General features: G+C 32.1%; 4 protein-coding genes across 12 annotated transcripts; 1 reads left to right on the forward strand and 3 right to left on the reverse strand.

Moving 5' to 3' along the window:
• Positions 1–799: 799 nt before the first annotated feature.
• LOC106767344 (START domain-containing protein 10) lies at positions 800–2,649 on the forward strand. Its single transcript, XM_022784089.1, has 5 exons — positions 800–1,135; positions 1,281–1,533; positions 1,930–2,088; positions 2,170–2,316; positions 2,401–2,649. The coding sequence occupies exons 1-5, from the start codon at positions 1,101–1,103 to the stop codon at positions 2,518–2,520; spliced, it is 714 nt and encodes a 237-aa protein (XP_022639810.1). The 5' UTR covers positions 800–1,100; the 3' UTR covers positions 2,521–2,649.
• A 2,243-nt stretch (positions 2,650–4,892) lies between these two features.
• On the reverse strand, positions 4,893–11,785 carry LOC106768739 (probable leucine-rich repeat receptor-like protein kinase At5g49770). The gene is made up of 19 exons (XM_014654027.2): positions 11,224–11,785; positions 10,971–11,088; positions 10,817–10,888; positions 10,513–10,587; positions 10,348–10,419; positions 10,005–10,166; positions 9,826–9,900; positions 9,454–9,525; positions 9,301–9,372; positions 9,134–9,202; positions 8,931–9,005; positions 8,759–8,830; positions 8,461–8,595; positions 7,807–8,294; positions 7,555–7,713; positions 7,332–7,468; positions 6,805–7,024; positions 6,109–6,344; positions 4,893–5,887 (listed from the first exon to the last, which is right to left on the reverse strand). Exons 1-19 carry the CDS (start codon positions 11,303–11,305, stop codon positions 5,408–5,410), a joined length of 2,871 nt encoding a protein of 956 aa, XP_014509513.1. The 5' UTR covers positions 11,306–11,785; the 3' UTR covers positions 4,893–5,407.
• A 3,106-nt stretch (positions 11,786–14,891) lies between these two features.
• LOC106768138 (glutathione S-transferase zeta class-like) lies at positions 14,892–18,566 on the reverse strand. Of its 8 annotated transcripts, none has more exons than XM_022784096.1 (10): positions 18,332–18,565; positions 18,144–18,237; positions 18,014–18,058; positions 17,818–17,903; positions 17,682–17,753; positions 17,546–17,599; positions 17,323–17,398; positions 16,514–16,575; positions 15,500–15,614; positions 14,892–15,194 (listed from the first exon to the last, which is right to left on the reverse strand). In XM_022784096.1, the coding sequence occupies exons 1-9, from the start codon at positions 18,332–18,334 to the stop codon at positions 15,537–15,539; spliced, it is 570 nt and encodes a 189-aa protein (XP_022639817.1). In that variant the 5' UTR covers positions 18,335–18,565; the 3' UTR covers positions 14,892–15,194; positions 15,500–15,536. The 8 variants fall into 8 exon arrangements, with proteins under 8 accessions (XP_022639817.1, XP_014508591.1, XP_022639812.1 ...); XM_014653105.2 differs by having other exon boundaries at positions 15,555–15,614; positions 18,144–18,228; positions 18,332–18,558; XM_022784091.1 differs by having other exon boundaries at positions 15,555–15,614; positions 18,332–18,558.
• Positions 18,567–20,591: 2,025 nt separating this feature from the next.
• LOC106768140 (glutathione S-transferase zeta class) lies at positions 20,592–25,875 on the reverse strand. 2 transcript variants are annotated; one of them, XM_014653110.2, is made up of 11 exons: positions 25,768–25,875; positions 25,580–25,682; positions 25,451–25,507; positions 25,291–25,376; positions 25,118–25,189; positions 24,985–25,038; positions 24,770–24,845; positions 23,865–23,926; positions 22,406–22,465; positions 21,398–21,518; positions 20,592–20,851 (listed from the first exon to the last, which is right to left on the reverse strand). In XM_014653110.2, the coding sequence occupies exons 1-10, from the start codon at positions 25,768–25,770 to the stop codon at positions 21,420–21,422; spliced, it is 672 nt and encodes a 223-aa protein (XP_014508596.1). In that variant the 5' UTR covers positions 25,771–25,875; the 3' UTR covers positions 20,592–20,851; positions 21,398–21,419. The 2 variants fall into 2 exon arrangements, 1 of the variants encoding a protein (XP_014508596.1); XR_002668878.1 differs by lacking the exon at positions 20,592–20,851 and adding an exon at positions 22,837–22,994 and having other exon boundaries at positions 21,461–21,518.
• Positions 25,876–26,761: the final 886 nt, after the last annotated feature.

Raw genomic sequence — 26,761 nt, forward strand, 5'->3', positions numbered from 1 at the left:
GTTGACACGTTGACGTGTTGACACGTTGACGTGTTGACACGTTGACGTGTTGACACGTTGACGTGTTGACACGTTGACGTGTTGACACGTTGACATATTACATATCAACACGGTACACGTCAACACGTTGAAGTATCAAGGTACTGGTGGTCATTACTGCAGATACAGTAAAACAGGAAAAAGTTTTTGGTGAAATAGAATGGGAAGTTAGTTGTTGCTACTGCACCTAACGTTACGCTTAGGACAATCCCAAATACCGTGCCAAAGACTTCACTGGGACCGCTTCTGCTTGCCTTGCTGTTTGAAATGCAATCCAGCTCTATCAACTATCATAACACACGTGACTGGGGCCTCACGTTCCAAAGTGGTAGGGATTCTCCATTCAGGATACTCAAAATAAGCAACAATCAAATACATGGTAGTTTTCTTCAAAACACTGGTATAAAAAGTGAAAACTTTTTATATGGACTATATTTATATCAGTTTCCAGAATTAATACAGAAAGTCTTTTTTAATCTGTATAAAAAACCTTCATTGTATTAGTGCATACACCATACAACATACAGTTCAAACGATCAAGTGTCACTGTGTCTTTCTTGCTGCAAATTCTCTAGTTAAACCGTGCATGGTATTTGAATCTTGTTATTATTTGATGTGCTATATGAAATACATTTATATAACTCTTTATCTGTGGATGAATTTCTTGTATTTTTATTTTCGAATGTTTTTCTCCCCTCACAAAAGCCACCAACACTCCATGTGCATCATATTTTCTACCCTTGTTCTTGCTGCTTTTTTGGAAGAAAAGAATCTATCTTTTATCTAGAGAGAGGGTTATTGCTCTAATCATGTAAGGTTCTTCTGGCATTGCATGTGCAGCAATCACCTCTGCCCACTTCATATTATTTTGCAGTTCTCAACCTCTCTTTAAACCACTCATATCATCACATCACACCACACAACACAACAAAACCCTCTCCCTTTTACATATAACACATGTATAAATATATATAATGCACGCGCCATTCAGTTTACCAAGTGTTTTGTTGTGGTAAAGAATTCAACTTCTGTAGGCAATCGATACCATCATTCCAGCCACGATGAGCAGCAGCCCTGCACCTTGCAGCCGATCCTGGTGAATACCAAACTAAACCTTATATTTTTTTTCTGGGAGTCTGTTGGAGTTTGACACATGATGCAGTGACCCTTTTGTTCAATCTTGTTATGACTTATCTGTGTTCATGAAATTAAGATTCTGTGTCACCATGATTTTGTTAAAGGTCTATTAGCGAGGACTCCCTGAGAAGGTATGTGCAGTTTGCAAGTGAAAGTTGTATACAAGAGTTGTTGGCAGCTTCAGACACAAACAGAGGAAAGGACAGTGACGGATGGAAGATTCTAACTCTTGACAACGGAGTGGAGATATCAAAACGCAGGTCAGGCTCACTCCACACGTTTCGCAGCCGTTGGATTCTTAGATCTGTCTCTCCCCAACAGTTCATCACAGTGGCCAATGCCATTGATGCTGCAAAGGTGAATGTCAAATTTCTCATAAAATGACAGAAAATAAAGTGACATTTTCTGAGAGAGGTGAGTGTGTGTAAAAGGAAAAGAAAATGAAAACAGAAAAAAGGTATACCTTAAACAGGAGAGTTAAGAGGATTAGATTCCCATCCAGCATGTTGAAAAGAAAACTTTTGTCTTTAGCACTGTCCTTCATCCTATCTTTATTTTTTAGTTTGTGGCTGACATCCATAGGAATGACAAAAAAATGCACGACTCCTTGTCTTTTACTTTCTTCTTTATTCCTCCTCTTTGTACATGTGAATATAGGTTGTTCCTTGTCTTGGGGGTTCAATTTGATTAAGGAAGAATAGTTATTTCCTGATTACTTTCTGATCTTGGTTTTTGATTATTTTATTAAGCCAGCAATGGGACTCTGATCTGGTGGAAGCCAGGTACATAAAAGATCTTGAAGACAACCTCAGCATAATTCGTCTAAGGTTCGGAGATAACTCGAAGCCTCTCTTCAGGAACAGGGAGTTCATTGTCTATGAACGCCGTGAAACCATGGGAGATGGCACCTTGGTTAGTACTAAAATTCCAACCATAAATGTAGTAGCTTTTGTCTTTAAAACCATTGAAGAAAATGTTAATGGGGTGTTATAGGTGGTAGCGGTTGCTTCACTGCCAAAGGAAATAGCTGCAGGATTGCATCCGAAGCAAAGTAATGCGATCAGAGGATTGTTGCTTCAGTCAGGTTGGGTGGTAGAGAAGCTTGAAGATGATTCATGTGTGGTCACTTATGTTGTTCAGGTAATTAACAATCATAGAAAAAAAAAATGTTGTCTGCATCATTCCTAGTTGTAACATGTTTTCTTTGTTTCGTTTTGTTTTCAGTTGGATCCTGCAGGGTGGCTACCGAAGTGCTTTGTCAATCGATTTAACACAAAACTAGTTATGATCATTGAAGACCTTAAAAAATTAGCCCAAGCATGTCCCAGTGAAGGTGAAATTTGATTACTTTGTAAAGTTGCAAACAAAGCCACTGCAACCAAGTATACTAGTAGTATATATGTTCATCATTTCATACATAAACTTAAATAACTTTTAGGTTTATAATACATAATTTTTATTTTCAATTTCTAATCAATTTTTGTGCTAAATAAACTACCTAATAATTAGTATGGTGTTTGAAACTTACTTTTAAGTCGTAAATATAATTAGTTTGGTGTTTGAATATATAGATTTAAGGTTGTAGTTAACATATTACAGCTAAGCAAGCTAAAAGGGCTTTGTCCTCTGTTTCGGCTTTTATTGGCATTGAAGTCAAAGGCTAATTAATAAATATTTATAGAAATGAATTATAATAATATCCAATAAAATTGTTTGGTATATCTATGTAAACAATCAACCTCACTTAATCAGAGGGAGAATAAAAAATGGGTTGACCTATGCTAGAAAAAAAGAAAAATAATCATAAAACAAACACAAAATAATAATATGATTAATATTCTCAGCATAAACATATATTAATTGTTGAATGTGGATTACTTTTTAAACCATTGTATTAGAAGAAAAATAAATATTTAAGTGAGAAGCCATTTTCAAAAGTTATTTTTGAAATAAGTTATCCCTTTTTACCTGAACAAGAGAATTGGTGGAATTTAAATTTGAATTTGGATTAAAATTTTACCTGAATAAGTAAAAAAAAAGTGTGTTACAGTTGAAATTAATTACACAATTTGAAATTAACGGCTTCTTTTGTTCCCAGTTTAGTTAAAGTGTGTCAAATTCGTCTCCTTTTAGAAAATGTTAATTTCGTCCTCATATAGAAAAAATTTGTGTCAATCAAGTCATCTCCGTTAAAAACAAACTAATGGCACCATTAGTTTGTTTTTAACGGAGATGACTTGATTGACACAAATTTTTTCTATATGAGGACGAAATTAACATTTTTCTAAAAGGAGACGAATTTGACACACTTTAACTAAACTGGGAACAAAAGAAGCAATTAAACCTTACCTAATTCATATAAGAAACATCAAACTGTCATACCAAACAAACCTCATAATCTGACAAAAAATTAAACATGAAATTAGATTTTTTTTAATTTATAATTTTTTGGATTAATTTTTGAAGTAAGTTGGTTTCATTTTTTATAATATATATAAAATAAAGAAGAAAATAGTAAATCTTCATTTTAATTCTTTGTAAAGGATGGTTATAATGAAGTAAGGATCTCAAGAAGAAAAGAAGAGAAGAAAAGAAAATTTAAGAATAGAGAAACGGATTTGAGTTGAATTGAAAATCTTTTGGGGCAGAATGTGACATATGCTACCTAGGATTTTCTTTTTCTATGGAAAAAGAAGGGTAGTTAACATCTATCAAATAAAATATATTTATTTATGATTCAAAATCATAGTAATTTAATTCTTTAAAAATAGTGTTCTCCCTTTACAACATTTTACAATGATATATATTGAAATTTTAAATTTTAAATATAAATAAACATAATTAAAATATTATTATTTTTAATTGTCCACACACACATATTTTAATGATAACAAAAAAATAATAAAATAAAATAAATATTTTAATTATAATTATTAAAATAAAAAGATGTTTAAATTTATAAAATAAATATTGTTTATAAATTTTATTATAGACAATTTTTTTTGTAAATTAAATTTAAAAATGATTATAAAATTTAAGTTTTGAATATAAAATAATAAAATAAATTATATTACAGAAGATACAATTAATAACGCTAAAAACAATTACAGAGGGTCAATAGTTATAAGTAACAAAAATTAAATGCCCTTTAGAAAAATAATAGATTATTTTTGGTTTGAATTGATAAGAGAAAAAAAATAAAAGAAAAAAACGGTAGAGGCTAGTTGAAAACAAAAGTATTTTTATTTTAAATTAACAAATCATCTTTTCTCAGCGTTAAATAAGGGTTTTTTTTTTTTTTTTTTTTTCTATTTTAGCACTTATGTATGTGATGGCTGAGTTGTTCGAGGTGGGATTATAGTACCGAATAACAATGCCTCTGGATGCAGCTTGATAATTGGTGCTTGGTGTAGCCAACACAGGGAGACTAACATGTATCTAGGTTCATGCAAACCTTTGACACCTTCAAATTAGTATCCAAGGCTTTAAGCCTTTGGCTATTGGCGGATGAAGTTTAAGAAAGGCTGAATGAAGAATATAAGATTATTATAGGGTTGTTGGTCACGGTTATGCAGAACTTTTCAGCTGCTGTTTTTTTCTTTTGTTTCATGATGTAGTTTTTTTTACCTTCTAAGTTATAATCTCAAGGAAAAAGGAAATCCAAATAAAAGAAACGACAAGAAAGATATTTGTTATCAAGTAATAATGAAAATAAGTACAAAAAATAAAACCAGCTGAACACCAGTGCAAACAAGTGTCATAAAACAACAAAAGCATTAAACCACACTAATAAAATATAATTCACTAGTTTTTATTTTTTACTTTGATCATTTTGTGCAAAACGTCCAGACCACACCAGTTCCTCACAATGAGTTAAATTCCATAGGATAACTAAAAACACAGAATTATATTTCTTCCTTGGTTCACCTCTTTATCATTGTCTGTAAATTGCATAAGCATTGGTTCACTTCTTTGCGCTTCTGCAACTTTTTCATTTCTTTTCTTAGTCTTTGGAGAAGAAATATAGCAAGGAAAATCATGCAGCTCAAAATGAAGATTCCTCACAAAAGAAGCAGGCAATATCATCAGCAGACCCACAGCCGACTTAACTTGTCCATTCTCAAGCTAACATGCAGCTATGCACACACTGGATCAACATTTAGCAAACTAATATACTTGATATATAAACAAGTTTGGCTTGGACTTGAGGTACTTAAATATTGACTACTACTTAGCTAGAGTCAACTTTTGGATATGGAGACTCTCCACTCAAATCAAAGGTGTCGTTGCTATTATAAGGATGGCTGGAACTCCCTCTGCTTACCTCTTCATAGCTAGAAGAGATGGAGGGTGATTCCTCAGTAGGGTTTGCACCAGATGACTTCAATATGTTCTCAATTTCTCTTACCACATCACTCATTTTAGGCCTTGCTTCACCTGACTCTTCAACACATTTCAAGGTCAAATTCACAAACTTGTCAAAACCGATCAGTGTTGTGGACGACAATCCCATGGCTGGATCAATAAATTCTTGAAGACCGTATAAGCCTTTTGTCTTATCCACTGCATTCTTAACCTCTTTCACAATATACTTCCCTCGCTCCAATGGCTTTTTTGCAGATATAAGCTCCAACATTAGCACTCCAAAGCTATACACGTCACTCTTCTCAGTCAACTGTTGAGACATATAATACTCTGGATCCAAGTAACCCTACATCACAAGTAAAAGTTATCCATTCTCAGCATTATTAGCATTCTGAGTTTTATACATTTTCTGGGACACCTTATATACAATTCTTGCTATTGGATGTGTTTTCCTTGTTTTCATGTGAGTTGCGTTATCGAAACTGTTAATCAGTAATACAAAAATTCCAAAAAAGATGTTCTCATTTCTTTTGTGCTGTGTAAAGGTTGGGAAGATACTATACTAACCAGTGTTCCTTTAACTTGGGTGGTAACATGATCCTTTTCTGCATCTACCATAGACTTGGAGAGGCCAAAATCGGAAACTTTGGCATTTAAGCGGTTATCCAGCAAAATATTGTTTGATTTTATGTCCCTATGTATGATGGGAGGATTAACAAGTTCGTGAAGATAAGCCAGACCCCTGGCAGTACCAAGGGCAATTTTTAGCCTTCTAATCCAATCTAACTTAATTCCTGACTTCCCTGCATAATCAGTTACAAGAAAATTGAGTTACAAATTTAACACATCTCACCAGTCGCAATCCGTTCCAGCAGGTATCATATCAAAGATGCCAGAGCGAGAGAGAGGAATATGCAAGTTCAATAACAATGAGTAATGTAAAAAAGGAAATAAATTGAGAATCAAGAATACATGTTCTACAAGCCTCATCATAGTACATGACTATAATTGTCTTGCACCCATTTCTTTATAATATTCAACTCTGTTATCAGTGGCATCACCAAATGTCAGATTTTTGTATCTCTCACTCATGGGCAGACACCCATTGTGACGATTGACCATATATGCTACATATGCTATATACTAAAGGTAAACTCTTGCCATATATATAATGATACAAAATACTACATGTAAAGCTCATTAGTATTACAGGAAAAATATTATAACGACTAACATGTTTAGTAAGCAGGAGGATAAGTATACCTGAGAGAGCATCCTTTAAACTTCCATTTTGAAGATACTCATAAACCAGCATTTGCTCTCCTTGGTCAAAGCAGAAGCCCAAAAGGCTGACAAGATTCTTGTGGTGAACCCTTGATAGAAGTTCAATCTCCGCTTTAAACTCAAGCTTTCCCTGCATAGATTCTTTTTGAGCTCTTTTTATTGCTACCCTTTGTCCATCGGGAAGGGTTCCCTTATAAACCTGTGTGTAGACTTTTAGACATTACAAAGTTGGTTTATGTATGATAAACACAGATGAACTTGTGTCACAGTTAATTATACTACCATCTTCACCTGACCTCACTTTCTAAATCACTACCCTAAGATATAGTAAGAGAAAGCAATCTATTACGCAATGCTTAACTGTGTCATCATACTTGTTTGTTTTTAGATAAAATTTCCACTATACTTTTTCCAATATAATGATTTTTTTCGAGATGCATGGCAAGCACATGAGCTACAATCACAACAGTACATTTAAGCTACAACCACAACAGTACATTCAGTACCTTCCCAAAACCCCCGGATCCAATGTCATTGACTTGAGAAAAATTTTTGGTGTATTTTTTAAGGTCTTCAAAAGTAAACATTCTTGCTTCTTTCAACTGAGGGACATCACTCTTGCTATCAACCGTATCCCAGCGTCCTGCATTCGTGAAATTTAAGCATGTTAATTAAATCATTTCCATGTGAATGATTAGAATGCAGGAGATAAGTATAGAGCTATATTACTAAAAGGATTGCTTTGTCCAATCGCTTTTTCGGCCCTTTTCTTCTGGCGGAAAGCATAAACACCAGCTAAGAGTAATAACACTAGCAAGACCAAACCACCAACTGCTGCCCCAATTATGATTCCAATGTTTGAATGTTTATTTGATTCACTCAATCCTTCTACACAACAAGAAAGGTTGAGAAAAAGATTATCTTAAAACGGAGCAATTAATACCATAGTTTTATTCCAACTATGTGGGAAATTGTTTTTACCATAGTTCCCAAAGTGTTCATATCCATCTGCAAGAAAAAAATATGGTCCAAAATCCGGCTGTGGAGGCTTAAAAGTCTGGTTGCTTAGCATAAAACCAATTGTTAAAGTCCCTGTTCGATTGAAATGATCTAGTCCGGATGGGAAGACTTGTAAGCTCAATTTGAGATACCCAGTTGAATCTCTCCTTGGGTGGCTCAACAAAACCGAATCCACAGGTACAAAGTGAGACTTAAAAGACCGCATCAGAGAATCCTCAAGCATTAAGTAGTGTGTTTTGTTATCCAAGTCCGTAAAGGAAGGTGACCTGAAAGCTAATGTTCCTGTATATGGATATGCGCATTTACAGTTGGGACTCGAAATCTGATCTGAACTGCAGGCACCAGGTTCACAGTTATTTGGTGGTGTTGAATACGAGAAATTGGATTGAGAAGAGGAGCAATATGTCCCTCGTTCATTAGTTTCTTGGCAAACTGGGTTATCTTTGAGTCTGCAGGAAAAAAATGCAGTTAAAATGAGGCCAAGTGAAACCAAAGGTGCAAATCTCAAACTACTATCAGAGAAATGGAACACCTTATAAAACTATTCAAAACACTGATTCTATGCAGTGACATGCACAAAAAAAATGGCAGCAATGATTATAACTTTAGGCTTACATTATAACGACATTTGAAACTTCAGTTTGCTTAATGTTGTCAATTGAATTAGTCTCCAAATCAATAAGTCGCAGCCGGCTGCTGTAGGAGGAGCCGACATCCAAGGTTCCATTTATTTTGTTGTCTTTTAGGACCCTGTGGTCAGATATTAGTACATAATAAATATATATTACTGTTTCAAGGAAGATTATGTTTAGCTACTTCTAAAGGCTATTATTGTTTGGCATGAATTCTCAGTTCTTGTTACCCATTTGTAGAAACTTTCCCTAGTCAAGAGGCTCAAGACAGGTGTACTTACACAGTCTGTAAATTGACAAGTTCAAACAAAGAAGAGGGAACCTGTCCTTGAAGTTGTGTTCGCTCCATCATTCTGCCATGAAAAACAAGTTCTAACTGTGTAACCGGATTTCACTCACGAAAGTACAGAGAGCGTGGTGAAAGGTCAAAGAAGTGCACAATGAAAAACGTACAATGTCGTTAAGGACTTGAGAGTAGAGAACCATTCTGGAAAATCCAATGGTGTAAAACTATTGTTGCTCATGTCCCTTCAAAATAGATTAAAGACGTACTCACTCACCATTACAAGGTTGAGATAACTTTGAATAAACATAGGATACCGAATGTTAGTAACAACTACAATATAACTATCATAACTAAATGCTTTGAAAATTACAGGTAGCTGAGGGCATTCATTCCAGTAAGGTCTGGCGGGGAGCCTGACAGTTTATTGTTGGACAAGTACCTGAAATGAATAATTTAAAGCCAAAAAAATTCACTTTTCAAGTAAAAGTGTCCGTGCAGGGAAAGGAAATGTTTCATGTGTTCTTCATGTTTGCTTACAGATCTCGAACATTCGTAAGATTGTTGATGTTTGAAGGCACAGGTCCATCCAATGAATTACCATCTAAGCGCCTATTCACACAAGAACAGTGTATTAATACCAAGAGCAGAAAAACTTCATGAACTTGTTTGAGGAATAATGTAGACACTTACACCACCTCCAGACTCTTAACTAGTCCTAGTGTAGATGGAATTTTCCCTACGAGTTTATTGCTTTCCAAAAGCCTGCCCAAGAAGATTTTCAGGATCAACGTGTATGTGAGAAACAATGAAGATGTTTTTGTCTACAAAATAAATCTAGATACTTCAGCATTGCAAGGAATCGAATAGTAAAAATGTCCCGACAGAAAAACAGAAACGAATGTGTTAATTCAAGAGTTTGTAGCAACTAGTTCACTTCATAATTGGAGACGTTTGTACCTGTTTTTGTAAGCAGTTCAATCCAGGGTACGTAATGTTACACGTTCTCAATTATATGAATGGAGTCTACGTGAAAAAAAAATAAAATGTAAGAACAGTTCTTACAAATGAATGAGAGCCATTTCCGGGCTAAACAGTCGAAGAGGGATGGTGCCTGAGAGATTATTCTTCCCAAGATGACTGTATAAAATGGACATGTGTTGATGTTTTTAGTACGTACAACGAAAAATGTGTTTAGAAAAAATTGGCAAGCCAATTACTACAGAAGAAGAGATTTGACATACAAATGTTTGGCATGATGTAAGTTATCAAGACCTAATGTGCCATCACCAGATACGGGGATGCTCCCTTCAAGTTGATTGTCTGCTAAATCTAACCAATAAAGCTTTGATAGATTACCAATAGAAGTCGGAATTACTCCACTAAAGCCATTGGAATTTAAAGACCTGTAATTCGAAGTATATGATTTAGACTAGGATCCAAGATCTTTTATTATAATGCCAAAACTAAAAATAAAAGCACACTAGTCATATGTCAGAAGTCTCTCGTAGAAAATACAAACGAGCATGAACAATGAAACCGACATTCAGTGAGTTTTAGACCGATTAATGAGTTAAAAAGCATTACAAGAACAGGAGCTCCTGCATATTTCCTATGCTGTCTGGAATAGGACCACTGAAGCTGCAGCTAACAAGAATTCTGTTGACAAATGTGTAAGAAAATGTTGTTAGAATTGTTTTTATCAAAACCACTTAAGACGAGTTACTACTTTAGCAATCAATTCTGCATTACAAGGTTGACAGCTTCCTCAAATCCCCGATGGATTGTGGAAGTGGTCCAGTCAAGTCCTTGTTGTAAGATAGATCCCTGTAGAGAAAAAACACTATTTATTTAAGCAGAAAAAGAAGAATCAAGAACCCAAAAATAGATCAAATCATAAAAACGCGAGCTTAATAGTTTAATTAGCACCAATACTTTCTGAGATGCATAACCTAGTGACAGATTGCCCTCATTTGAGGTATATGACACTCGATTTATGACTTGATCATCGCCTTTGGTGGATATAGTAAAAGAATATACTGAATAAAATACTTACAAAATCTCCAATTCAGACAGTGATCCAATATCTCCAGAAAGCTGACCACCCAAACCAGTACTTGCCAGTGTTCTGAAATAAATAAAATTAATCGCTCAAAAACACACTAAGGATAAGGGAAAAACAAGTAAACATATTCAGTAACAGACGCTACATTGATGTAACACGTGTATTCCTGCACTTGATTCCTTCCCAATCTTCACAAGGATCTGTACCCTCCCACTCTGGAGGGGTGTTCTTCCAGGTACTCATAAGAGACTTAAGCGTGGAAACTGCATAAAAGTTACACCAAAGAATACAATTCAGTAAATGACATCTTCTGTATATAGTTGTCCAACTTCTGGTTGCTCTGAAGATGCGCAGAAGATGATCAAATACACAGTATATAACTAGAAAACTGAACTTACAATCCACATCATCTGTTTCTCCTTTTGCAACCAACACATAATTCAAAACAAGCAGCAGAACTACTGATATTCTTTCCCACATTTTCAACTTCAATGGATCTCAAAACCTCCCCACTGATAACTATGTGATTACTAAAATCTTTTCTCATCCACCTTCCATCCAAATTTATTCACTATAAATTAATTACACAATCCAAAGTCAACAATAAACTAAAATAGAAGTCAATAAAGGTTGTCCTGGAGCAAAGGCTTCAAAGTTCCTCCTTTTCAATTTCTCACATTTAGTCCTCATATATGTATATTCATTCCTTTTTAGTCCCTTTTTAGTAACCTCCTCAACAAAATATCTTGACACTTGTTTACTAATCTTGATGTTCAGTATCTTTAATTACTCAACAAAAAATGGATTTTTGATTTATGAAAAACCATACATTGAAAGAGACAGTAATCTAACACGTAGATGGATAGAACAGAAGCACATTAGTTGGTGCTTGAAGACTTAGTAAGAGTGAAAGATATTCCACAGATAGGAAGAAAAGCAATGTTTGAAGAAAAAGAAGATTAATGTATTTGTTATCTGGAAGAGGGTTGTGGCATCACTGTCAGCGTAGGGAAGACTGCATTCAAGTAGTGTCTCGTCAACCGCACTGGAAACAAGTTGACTTAGTCATACAAATCTCTCTTTTTTCTTAGTGGTTCTCAACATTTATTACACCATTCAATTCCTTCAACACTTACCCACTTATGCATTAAGCTGGATTTTTAAAATCTGTTCAATTAAACTCTCTTTAGATATAACAGATCCTGTGTAATATATATATATATATATATATATATATATATATATATATATATATATATATATATATATATATATATATATATATATTGTATTCCTGAGTGAAAAAGGGGTAGAATTGAATGTTTCAGCTACAATCCAATCCATCAAGTTTTGGAGGACTACTGGTTTTGATCTTCGCATGCTTACAAACTTTAGTTGCCTGTGGAATAAGCTAAGAGTCACACTCATTCTCACAAAATTCAAAGGAGAATATGATTTTAATCTCTTAATTTTAATTAAAAATTGAATTTTTCTTTTAATTTTTTATTAATTTAATCTTTTATATTAACAAAATGTGTGAATTTAATTTTTTAATTAAATTTTATTAATTTTATTTAATGTTTTAAACTTGTTTATGATTAACATTGAAATAATGAAATATTAAATAAATTTAACGTTATTAAGATTATACCATTTTAAAGATAAAAAAATTAAATTAATTCACATTTCTAAAATAAATTAATTTTTAATTTTTATTAAAAATTAAGAAATCAAAATTATATATATTGAATCCAAAAATTTAAATAGATATTTTTAATTTTTAAGATTAATTTTAAGATAAATAATATTTATTTTATGTATCTTAAGATTTTTTAAGAGACATCGCAATTTGACATTAAATAACAATTTAGATTGAATGATTTCAACCTTTAGTACTAAAAAAAGATTTTAACTTAGTACCATGGAAGAGCAGAGATAAAAATAATGATTTTCAATATCAGGGGAAAAAGAAATCTAAGACCTAAAATAAGAATTTACTCATTTAATATAGACAATACCATATGATTAAAGTAATTACAGCAGGCGATATCAAGAAGTTCTATCACATTTAGTACAACTATTATCATTATAAAAAATTAAATATGTACAAACTAGACTCTATATATATATATATATAGTTTTACTATTTTAGACTGCACTGTTAATTTAGTGGTCCCAACATTAACTTAAAATTAATTTAATAAAATTTTGTGATATTAAATATGCATAAAACAGTTCTTGTTTTTTTATTTTAAAAATAGAGCGACTATATTCGATGACATATTAATTTACAAAAATATTTAATATTTATATTTAAGGACACTTGTGAGGTAGTAAAAAAATATCAAATATTTCTTAAAAAAAAACAGTTAATAATTTATTTATGAAAATGCATACAATTTTTATTGATGAATTTAGCAGATAATTGAACAAGTCTGGTTAAAATCAAAATCAACCACAGAAAAAAGCTTATGTAGACCTTTTCAACTCATTAACGTTTACCAAATGCTCCGAATTTTCTGGTACATATTAAATTTTTAAAAATTTAATAATTTATCTGGAATTGTATGATTTAAAATTATGTACACTCTTGTTTTTTTTTCTTATAATAATAATGACAATGATAATAAAGTATTTTTACGGAAACATTATCAATATATTAGTGGGCGATAAGATGATGACTTTAAAATATTTCTTTCATTTATTTTTTAATCTTCATCACGCAAATATAATCAGTAACATTAGTATTTTTATTTCTTACAATTAAGATTCAGTAAATAATCATCTTTTAACGAATTTATAACACAAACAAACACGTGGTAATGGGCTACTTTTTTTAAAATTGTGATTTTTTAAATTAATATAATTAATTTTTATTCAGAAATTTAATTTTAGAAATACTATAGTTCAACTTTTTTTTGGATAAAATATTAGACTATCATTTATAAATTTACTGTAAAGATGGCATATTTCTAAAGTTTTATGTTTTTTTAGGTTATATTAACCTTTTGTCTTTTTATTTCAAAAAATTTAAAAAAAAACTAGATTTAATTAATTTTCTGTGTTTTTGAAAAATCATTATTAATCATTTTCAAAAAATTTAAAGAAAAGAACTAAATTACATTAATTTTTCACATATCAAAATCAAATACATCAATTTTCAAAAATTATACCAAATTAAAAATTAATTTGATATTTTTGAACGAAAATTAGGAACCAAATAATTAATTAAACACTTTTTTTTTATTTTTTATGGTGTTTATTGTGAAGATTTTAATTTTCCTTTATAAATAATATATTTGACTGTTGTTTCTTTCTTTTTAATAGTTTTTCTTTTGTCAAGGTAAACTTGTTTGTTTCTCTCTTGTGGACCAAAAAAAATAATCATTTATTCTTTTTAATATCACGATGTTTTACTTTCAACTCTTTTATTATGTTTGTGATTTTGAATGCACAATCTAGAAACATGATTAATTTACAATTGAAAAATAATTACTTAAGTTTTGTTCACTTGAGTGGATTTGGCAGAAAGTGATTGAAAGGATTTGAAAGAATTTATGAAATTACTTTTTTTAAATCCACTCAAATAAACAAGACATTAACAAAAAATAAACCCATGTAAATCTTTTAATCATAAATCCTAGAAAAAAAATGTTTAATTAGTTTTCATTAACATGCTAAATAACCTTTTGAGAAATTTCCATAAGAAATTGGCTCTCAAATTTTTAACTTTAATGAAAGAGTCCTTCAAGATTTTTAAAAATTTTACAATCTAATTTCTTCATTATCTTAATCTAAATTTTAGACATTTTCATTTTTTTTTTCCAAAAAGCCTCTATGAACTAATTTCATTGAAGCTTCTTAACCAGAACTCTAAAACTATGTTAAAAAATGGACTTTTAAACCTAATTCAATTACACAAAATTTGTTTTTATGGTGAGATTTGTACTCGACTTATATATTATAAATTAACTTTATTTCTAGTTGACGTGAGACTTCCAGCCATATCTAACAACTCTATTCTAATAGTATTAATAACGCTGAATCAGTAGCTGCTTCTGCGATATTTCCAACCTAATATCAGGTCACATTTCTTTGATCAATGATTGGAGTTTAAAGTCATTAAACCCAGATATAATTTGTATAATATAATGTAGAATATGACTTGTTGTCTTCAGCAACTTACCGGAACTAAACCAAAAATGGCTATAAAATTTTTCATGGTGCTATAGTGTATAGATCAGTCACCATTCCCAAATTATTGGTTCAACTCATGAACTGCATCTGGCTGGTTCTCTGGCAAAGCCTCCCGAAATTCTGGGATTTCATTATATGCCTCGTGTAATCTTGATAGAGTAGGGAATTCCTTCTGTTTGAACAAGAAAAGGAATAAAGATCTATGAATTTGGACAACAGATATGATTATATGAACTAATTTTTCGCATCATGAAATAACCATATGTATGCATCGAAAGCTATGAAATATGAAAATATTTTAACACAATGAGCTTCATCTTGATAAGGCGTAAGTTTGGGAATATCACTGGCATAACTCAGAGGACATTAAAGGGTGAATATTAAAAAATGAAGTCAGTGAAGATCACACCACACTTTTATCAAAGAAGCTATCGTAATGATACCAAAGTAACTTATTCAAACATCCTTTTATCATACTCTATTCCGCACCAAAATGGTAGAGACCGAATCCGAATCATGGACAGAATAATACCATCTCAACGCTGAATCTCCTAATTGCTGTATCTAACTGAGGTGCTAAAAACAAATCTGCCTGCAAACCACAATAATTTCTCTGTTAGATTATAAATAGAACATGAAACTGAAAAGTATACTCTGACAAAGATACAGAACAAGCCCTTCTTGCTGTGCCGAACCCTTTTCTGGAAAACCCTTTTGGCCAGGCCCAGCTTCATTTAATTCATCTTCTTTCTTGTTTCTTTAGGAAAAACAGAAAAAAAAAAAATGCACGCGGATTGTTTTCCTTTCTCCTTTCTTATTCTCTCTAGCTTCTCATTTTCTCTAAAAATCTGACTTCATTTCTCAGCTAAGTAAATGTTTTTTTACAATTTGAAGTCTTCATAAGAGTTGTATCGTATTATTCTCTTAGCTTTCTGATAAGTCATATTTGATCTTGTTTGGATGAGTAGAACTTAGTATAAATTGCTATCTTTAACTACTGTCGTGGAATGATTTATGCTTTATGAATTGTTTTTGTGTTTTGTGGGGTGCCCTGCTGTGATTGTATTAGATATATGATGAGCAGGGAATGATGTAAGTATTGATGACTCTAAGCAGTGTTAAGGTAGTTATGCATCAACATTAACACACACACACATAACATATATATATTGGCTTATGTATTAAGTTGTTTTATAAACCCTTTGTTGGGTAAAAGCTTAAATTATGTTGGATTTATTATCAGATTAAAATATTAGTAAATTTTTTTGTCTGAGTTATTAACTTTTTAAGGGTATAACATTGTCATTTTCAGAAATGTATGTTGACTTTTTAGTTGAACTGCACTAAAATTGTACTCCAGAGCATAAGAATAAATGTTATGTTACAGCAGGTGGGCAGGCAAAGCAATGTGTCGTATTACTAGGGAAGATTTTTAGGGTATAGGAACTTGGAAAAGAAGCAAAGTGATGATATTAAACTCCATTAACATACCAGGAAAATTTCATCTCCAGTTGCATATCTTCCTGCATGCTTTTTCAACAGCTTTTCAAGTGCTGAAACACATTAACAATAGCATTTCAGTATTTAATTAATTCTAATCTAAAACACTGTTAAATAGAGCAAAATAATCGCAGTTTCTTGTGTTAAACTTCATATTAGCCAAAGGGTGATATATACATATATATATACACACACAGCAGGACCCTAGAGGTTTAAAAGACCTAATTTGGAGCCCCAACCCTTCACCTTCACCTAAAAAAATGTAAATGTACATGAACCCCAAATCAAACTAGTTGCAATATTATCTCTACAAAGAGACAAGCTAAGTAACAAAAACCTTAGCTATTATTCTTGGATAACAAGCTAGTTTGTAAAGTAAACAGAGTTATACATATGGGAAAACAGAAACAAAACAATCTTATTTGTTCTTACCCTCCTAAATGAAATTCCATTCTTGTATATTGATCTGAGTTTCTTAGTTACTGTAGTTAGTTTTTTGTCAATAAATGTTGGCTTAAATAATTTTCAGTCTCTAATTACTTAAGAGATCAATCACATATTGATCTGAGTTCAATACTAACTAATGAACTTGGCACAATACTTGACAGAATAAATGAACTCAGAAATCCAAACTTTAAGAATATGGACAGAATGTCTTACGGTAGAAATGTTGGAATTAACTAACACAGGGAAGAACTTTTCCCTCAAGTTTTAAGCAGGCAACTTAATGAAACTGACACGAAAAACCTTCTCCAATTAAAGTGTAAAAAGTGATGGTGAACAAGTTAGAGAAACCTCACCCGTAAAGCCTTTTCCTATAACACGTTGGGTCCAAGGAAGTTTTTCATCAGGGCCGATTTTTTCCTCTATATACTTCTGCAAATACAAAAGGACCAGAATAAATAATACATTATATGCACCCTTGTGTCGGGATAAAGTTGCTTCAAGAAAAGAAATAAATGAACAATAATGTAACATATAGATACGCTTGACTGTTCAATAAAAAAAGCACATAAAATGTACCACAACAGTATAGTTTTGAAAAGGTTGTATAGATGAGGAAACAATGGTGGCAGCCTGTGAATGGGGATGAAATTATTACAACAGATAGCAAGTGATATAGAACTGAAAGTTGAAACAAATCAAGTAATAATTGTACCTGGAAATTGATTGCTCTTTTGAGAATGTCATGAGGCAGCAAAGGAGGGTGAGGATACTTATCTTCCAAGTACTGTATGTGAAAACCGAATAAGAAAATAAGACTATGGAAAAAAAATGAGGAATCACTCACTTACCATAATGATGGCAAAAGAGTCAGCAATTACTGAATCGCCATCCACCAGCACAGGGACAAATCCAATAGGGTTGAGCTTGAGAAACTCTAAACACAGATCAAAGGTAAAAGAAGAAGGTCACAAAGAGGGAACTGAATTGATCAGCACAACTCAACTAACAATTTTGGTAGAACAGAAAACTATCAAACAAACAAACCGGGCTCAGAAAATGTGGTGACTATTTGATAATCGTAAGGTAGTCCTAAACAGAAGAAAATAAATGGGAAGGTGAGACATTTGGAAGAAAGGAAGTAAGAGAGTAAGAGGGTAGTAATGAGTGAGTTGACCTTTGAGGTTGAGAGCAAATCGGACTCGGAAGGAACAGGAGCTTATCCAGTGTGAATACAGCTTCAGCTTACTCTCAGTGGCCTCCTCATCAAACATGAAACATGCACACAAACAAAAAGGGGTAAGGAAAAAAAGCAAAGCAAGTTGGTGTTGTGGCTTAATGCCATAACATAGTACCATAGCATACCATGTCAGTACCACCTACGAAGCTCAGTCGCAGGCTAAACCCACCTCTGCTGTTAGTATTTCCGCATTCCTGACCCTGTTTGACTTATTTGCCTCAACTTGCACATGGAAATTATATACAATACTGTGCCTAGTCAAGCCTCTCGATTGTTCTTCACCGCACAAGTTCAAGTATTGACATCAGGAGTGACGCTTCTTCACATCAGCACTGACACGTACAGGTTCATTTTGTGATTGTATAAGAATTCTTCTTGTAATCATCATTTTCATGTTTGTTACAGAGAGAAAAAAAAAAAAAAAAAAAAGTATCAAACGTGCAACATTTGTAAAGTGGCACCCTTTTCAATAAAGTATTGGATATGATTTGGATAAATCTTGTATACCCTTTAAGAACTAATATTATAATAGATGAAAGACTTGAATTTGATTTGTGGGTGATCAGATCGAAGGTTGTGATGGACAAACCCTGGCATATTAAAACTTTTACTAACACGGACATGAGTCTTCATCTCATCCTTTGTTTCATGAGTCTTCATCTTCATCTCAGTCTTTTAAGTGTAATTGTTCACACGTAAGCGGTTGTTGTTGGAATTGGTCAAATAAACAAAACAAGAATTACATCCTTCATTTGAGATAAAATTAAGAAAGCTTAAGCTCTTGTTTTTCACACAAGAAAAAATCAACCATATTTTAGAAAAGTTAAAAAAAAAACCAATTAATCAAGATTTTTAATAACTACTTTTTATTTTTTTTTATTTTAAATTAAGTTTTAAAATTATTAAAATACCGTGAATTTAAAGTTGATTTTCTTTTTTAACAGGAACATTTTTTTTGTAACTTAAAACTTGGTAAGATAAAACCTTTAATATAATTAAAGAAAATACAATATGTAAGTTTTCTCTTTTATTATTTTTCATGAAATACGAATTTGATATCACTTTTGCTATCATACACACTGAAAAAACAAAAAAAGCTTCTAATATGATAGAATGATATGGATAATAATACTTTGACAATATTTTTTTTACAACATTTTAATATCATTCTCTTTAATCCAAAATTACTCCATAATCAATAATAATAATAATCATAAACACCACCATAGACCAATTAAATAATGACACATAGATGATATTAAAATGTTATCAAAATACCATTATCCAATAATTATAAATGGTGTCTTGAAAGATTGTTACCTATTTAGACAATTTTGTGTCACTTTGAAAAATCCTAATAGCAACTCTTTAAAGAAAAATAATTCTTCATTCAATGCTTATGGTTCAAATGATATACAACAGGCATGAATTTCATATCCTCTACATCTCTTATTATGATTTATATCATCAAACATGTATAACTATACATTATTTGAAATTGTAATCTTTTATGCTTTCTTAGTGGTGTTTTAATCTTCAATTACATTTAACATAACCGAGGAACAAGTTAGAATTGGAATAACATTATATTATTTGGTTATTGTTTTTAGGTAATTAGAAACTGTTTTCAGTAAGGGTATGTTTTTGACAATTACAAAAATTTGTGTAAAATCTATAGATTTTATAGTTGTTTTTCTATTGTTTAGTTGTATATGAATTTGCCTGTAGTAAATATTGATGCGTGTATATATCTATACTACCAACAAAAAAGATTATACATTACTCATCAATAAAATTCCACCGATTAATCTAAACACTAAAATATGCGAATAGGTAAATCTCCTCTATCTAGTCCCTAAATTCCAGATACTCAATATCAAGTTAGTCAAATAATCTGTCAAAAGAAAATAGTCCATAAGTCCATATTATATCCACAATATCAATCCCACAACAATATAATGTTCATTATTTTCAATGGAATGTCCTAATTAATCCATAAGTCCATATTATGTGTCACCTTCATGTTCTAGGTACGTGACAGGAACATCCTGGTAAATACATGTCATAAAAATGTAGGATTTTCAAAGGAATGCACTGATTTTTTTTCCTGAACCCATAAACTTCGGATGCATAAAAATAACATTTTTTAGAAGAAAAACATTTTACAAATCTCAACCAACATTCTAAGAAAACATATAACATGAAGATTTAATTTCTTCCAACCATGCACAATTGGAGTCAGTCTGAGATTTATGGTTGGTGTAGTGACACATGCCATAAGCTTGTGTTCCCCATAAATCCACTTCTGACTGCGTTAGAGTTGAATAATATGTTGAACCTCATCTCCAGAACTTACGGTTCATTGTTAAAAAACCATCATCGTCATGAGCTCAAACTTTTTTGAAATATCGATTTAACGTAAAAACATGATCATTAAGATTTGGAACTAAAGATACTATAACACTTTACAGACATAAAATATATAATCCAAATCAAAATATCTTTTGAACTACACAGGATGTGTGATACAAACATGGGATGTGGAAACCTTATTACTGAGTATCTTTTTATACCTTAATAACAACAAATTCAACCGGATGACAAATCCCTGCTGCAATTTCCCCTATTAATATCATATAAATTTCCTGGGAACAATAAATAAAAATAGTTTAAAATTAAAAACTGCTAGCCAAATAAAAGAAGGGACACTCAAAATTAGTATGATATAAAAGCTTTAATAATAATTTTTGAAATTGAACTTTGAATAAATTAGAAAATTTTAGTTCAAGTTCCTAAATAAATATTTATTAATCCTTCCAATGTTTTTAAATTTTCTTTTAATTGCTCAACTTATCTTTATCTTACAACCAATGTGCCATGTCAGTATAAGTGACAGAAGATACTTAATGTATATCATTCTTCAATACTCTAAGATCATATGAATCGCTACAACCTAATGAACTCCTGAATAGTAAAACCGATGGACATTACAGAAGATACTTAAATCAAAATGTTTAATTTATTAGGTAGCCAAATCGAAAAAAATAAATAAATTAGGTACTCCACAAAAATCGGTGACATTGAAAATCTGGTATTTATTTAGGCCTAATATATTGGCACATTAAAAAATACGGTTCAAATAATAAATGGAGGCTATTAAAGTTTTCCAAAGTTCGTTAGAGATTGATTACCGATCCCAAATTATTGGTTCAACTAGTGTACTGCATCTGGCTGGTTCTCTGGTAGAGCCTCCTGGAATGCGGGGATCGCAGTATATGTCTCATGCAATCTTGACAGAACAGGGAACTCGTTCTGCTTGGACGATAAAGAGCAAATAAGTTGTCACAATAAAAATATTCAACAAACAATAAAAAAATTTGCAAACTACAGAAAAACAAAAGTTCTACATTTTAAAATTTATAATCGATATCATGTAAATAAAATGGGACCGTAGACGAAGAAGAAACAATTCAAAGAGAAGATGAGAACTTGGAAGGATGAGAATCACCTCAAGAAGTCACTATTAGGGACATGACCTAAGAAAAAGAAGTAAAAGAAATAGAAGAGAAGTACATGGGAAGAATGACTAAAAGAAGAATGAAGGAACCTGAAGAAGAAATTAGGAAGTATAACATCATTTGTAATTTTTAGAAAAATGAAGGAAACGTATTTTAGAACTTTCTAGAGGGTTGTAAACATTTATAAAAAACTTTTACAAGTTTATAAAATATTCTAAGGTAGAACAAAGTGGAAAGATGCATGAACTCACTTAATCACATCACTAATGAGTAAGTTACGCAAATTCATGAATTTAACTAAATTAATGAGAAAATTATGCAAGTTCATCAATTTAACCACATCATTAACGAAGAGGTTGTAACTTCCTCCTTACATCACCATCATGCATGTTGAGCCAAGTAAGATTCATTAGACTTGCATTGGTTTGCTTTGCTTCATTAACACTTTTACAAAAGCTTCTTTAACCCTTCAACACTTATATATTGACTAGTTCTACCCAAATTTGAAGTCCTACAATTAACACATCTTCCAGATGCATCAAGGACCAGTTTTAGTTTTGTGAAATCGACTGCAAGTATTTTAGCAACCAATGTGTTGTTAAAGTGAGAAATTCATGTATTTTTGAGAAATCCTACTGTCAAACATATCTGAACAAAAAGAGACCAAAGACAGAATACTACCATTGGGATATTGAATTTTTTGAATGCTGCATGTAACTGAGGTGCTAAAAATACGTCTGCCTGCAAACGGATCTTGTTAGATTGTAACTCAAAAATAATTATGATGTGCAAGCAACATTATGCTAAAATCTATATTCCAAATGAAGATAATAACTTGGTGCTTGTTTAAAATAGCTAATCCTGTTCATTTTCAAAGTGTTGTGATGATTGACTGAGTTTGGAGTTCAATCGCATTGTAATTATGCTCCAACATATCAGAGTTAGAACTGTCAAAGGGGTAAGAAAATTCCAAATTTTAGTACTAGCTGAAATCAAACCCAACCCACTAAGAACCCAGCTCACCAACATGTGAAAAAAAAAATTAAAGAACACCCTAAAGTGGCCCAACATCAGCACAACACAAGTAAAAGAGTGAGATGGGGGAAATATACATGGCCTAGGGGTCCGTTCTCTTCTCCAGCTCTCCTTCTCTCCAGTTCTTTTTCTCAAAATCAAAATCTCTCACTTCATGGGTTACTTTCTCCCTCGCTCCACTCTTCATTGCCTGATGTTGCTGAATTACATTATTCTTCCAGCTCATATCATATTACTGCCGGCAACGCCACCCATCAAATTATTTAGTACTTAATCTTTCATTGTTATGAGTTAACATTTCTTTTTATTGTAGATAAGGATAAAGAAGATGCTTCAGCATATTAGTGTGTTTGGAATTTCTCCATTCAAGACTCTAACTCTAATGTCAAAGAAAGGCAGGGGACATAAATGATTTTATGTTAGATTGTAATTTTTACTTTCATGATTTTGAATTGTATGTTGTGCTTAAGTTTCAAGATCAATATGTTGGATTAACTTTTGAGATGATTTAGATTTCATTTGGATGTTATTTAGAACTATCATTTAGTGTTTGTGTTTCATATGCCTGTTAATATGGTGTTTAGAAGTATCATTTGCAGGTATTTATACACACACAAATATGGCATGGCTATTTTATATATATTAACATATGATTTATTTGTCGTGGTTATTTTCAATATATTAACATATGATGATTAATTTGTCATGGTTATTCCAGTGATTTGGAATTTAGTTCCAATTTCATATTAGAAAAAAAAGTGGATTGAAGAGAAAAACAACAAAACTAAAAAGTTGTAATCTATTTTTTTTAAATTAAGTGAGCTGGCTGCTTAATCCGCCAACCCATGATGGACTAGGAAGGGCTCCTTTTTCTGAAGCTCACTTATAAGTTAGCTGGATTGATTTGGTCTACCAAGTGACAAAAACATGGTGGCTAAGACGGGTAACCCATGTTGACAGCTCTTATCAAAGGATCAATGTGAAGATATTGCATTGTGCCAGGGATTTCTGATATGTCAAGATTTTAAGGCTACTATTTGGAAATACGTTATCTCTTCCATTTATTAATTTTCAAATGACTAAACTCCTATAAGTACCAACATACCAGGAAAACTTCATCCCCGGTTGCATATCTTCCTGTGTGGTCTTTCAATAGCTTTTCAAGTGCTGAAACACAGGTTTTATAAATAGCATTTGATTAAGACAAAAACAAACCAAAATCTGGAAATACGAACATAAACAGGATATATCTTAACAATAACGGGGGGATAACAGTGAATATTTTCTTAAACCATTTACACAATTAAGCACCATTTACATACACTGCGATTCTCTTAGCAGTTAGTTTCCAAAATTTAATGAAACACATGCAAAAAATATGGTTGAACGTTTTGATAGTAACAAACAAATATCAACTATCAGGCAATGCATTTGGTTAAAAATTGCTCCAACTCTCATGAACTACACCAACTTAGGGATAATTTGGAACATTGGATGGGATACGTTGTCACCAAAGATTTCCCTCTTCCTTTTTTTTTTTGCCCAAATTTAAAAACAAATTGTTTATCAAAAGCTGTAGTGTTTAACTACAGGAGTCTCAATTACTCCACTCCTGATTAACTGTCATTTCAATTTGGTGCAGTCAAATTCTGTATGTACTTCCTATAAATGAAAAACTTACAATATTTAAGAAGACACCAATTAGGATAGTAGGATCCACTCTATAGGAAGAAAATTTTAATTAACGGGGTCATCCCCTTTTTGAGTCGTTTAGATATAAGCTATATAACACTGGACTCTTAACTTTCAGACAAATGAGATAGAACTAAAATCCAGAAAATGAAACTGTTTCATGAATTATCTGTTATGTTATAGTGAGAAATAAGCTAGTATTTCAGAGTAAATTGTTTAACTTCGAACAAATGCTTGACACTTCAAAAGCTCTCTTTTTTCTTCTATTTCCTTTCTTAATATCTTTAACGCAGTTTCAGCAAGCAAATCAAACCTCACCTGTAAAGCCTCTTCTAATTACACTTTGTGCCCATTGAAGTTTTTCGTCAGGACCAACTTTCTCCCCAATGTAGTTCTGCAAAGATAAAAGTAAAATAACAATAAACATATCATAGGCAATCCAGCACCCAGCTATGGGTTCTTGGTAAAAAAATAAATAAGGAAACAATATATTAAAAAAATCAGCAAATGTAAAAACTGAACGCATAACTTACCAGTAAACTCAAGTTATGAAGAGGTTGTATTGTTGAGGAAACAACACTAGTAGCCTGCGGATCAAAACATAAGAAGAGAATGCACACATTATTATCGTTAGTTTCATCTTGGAGGAATGGGATGTAAGTGTACCTGGAAATTGATTGTTCTCTTAGGAATATCACGAGGGAGCAGAGGATTGTGAGGATACTTATCTTCCAAATACTGCACGCATTAGAACAGAAAATACGATAGGCATTTAAAGAAAACTAACAGCGAAGATGAGACATTAAGGATTTTGAAAAGTGAAAGAAAGGACAGAAGACCAAAATAATGGCGAGAGAATCATAAAGAACAGCGTGGCCATCCACAAGAACGGGAACACAACCAACAGGGTTGAGCTGGAGAAACTCTGAAAAAGAGGAAACTCTTTCGTTAATCGATGAATATCTTGGAATTAGGGAAATTTAGGGTTAGAAAACAAACCGGGGCTATATTGTTCTCCCTTCAACAGATTGACGGGCTTGTAGTCGTATTTAAGGCCTGAATCGAAAACAACAAGCAATGGCGAGTGAGTGAGTGTGAGAAAGAGAGAAAGGCAAGAAGTTGGAGTACCTTTGAGGTTGAGAGCGATTCGGACTCGGAAGGAACAAGAGCTCCTCCAATACGAATAGAGCGTCAGTTTGTTATCTTCTTCTTTAGCAACACTTGCGCTTGCCTGTTATTTAATTACAAACAAATGTAACAATGATCAATGAGTAGCCATGAACGTAGCAGATGAAGGCATCAGAGGCATTGCATACCATTGCTGATGCTGCCAACTTCAAACACCAACCAGACTAGTGTTTTGCTCCTACTTCCAACTTCACTCCTTTAAACACTGTCAGCCGTTTGATTTTACCAATGCCTTCAGATTTTGCCACATGTCCTCGCATTTTCAATGCATTCACAAAATCCAAGAGAGATGATAATTTGTTTTTTTTACTTTTTATTTTTTTATTGAAAAAATACAAAAATCCATTATCATTTCATCTTATATTATAGTGTATCAAATAAATATAAAACTGTTATACGTGCAGTTTATGCCTCTTGAAAATAATCTTTGGAAGCCTTTTACAAGCATGTCTATATTATTCCACTGAAATGTCTATATTTAGTTATCTAATATTGGCATTATTGTATTAGATTCTAACTTTTTGGCACCATTCATTTTTTTTTTGTGCTTGATTAGAAAGAAAGTATAAGAAAAGAGAAAAGGCAATTTCTAAGAACAAGAATTTATATTTTTTTTATTTTTAATTCAAATTTTTAATGTATTTTTATTTTTCTTCGTCTAATATTGGGAAATAAACCATAGAGAATAATAATTTGGTAGTGGCAAATTGGAAATATGGAATATATGCTTCCGGTCAAATTGGACGCAGTTGGATGGCCCAAAAGCCATGATGCAGAATGGCCCATTGCGGAATCAACTTATCCAATTTTAAGAAACGCGTTATTATTTTAAGAAAGAAGATTAAACAAGGTCATATACTAAAAAAATTGTTAGAATATTGATTAGTTATTAGGTTGATTTATTGTATATTTTTATTCAGAGTTCCACAAATTTATTTTTCATTTCATTGTGTAACTTTTTTGTTTATCAATTAATTTGTCGCCTTATATTTGTGTTGTGTGGTACACATCTCTGTTTCTGTTTGTATAATGTAGCCACTGTTGCTAATTTTGTCGTATTTAAATAATTGAATAAATTATTTAAGTTGATTTTTCTGAAAAATAATTATTAATTGTTGGTTG

Source organism: Vigna radiata, chromosome 7 (assembly GCF_000741045.1).
Source record: "Vigna radiata var. radiata cultivar VC1973A chromosome 7, Vradiata_ver6, whole genome shotgun sequence".
Classification (NCBI taxonomy): Eukaryota; Viridiplantae; Streptophyta; class Magnoliopsida; order Fabales; family Fabaceae; genus Vigna; species Vigna radiata.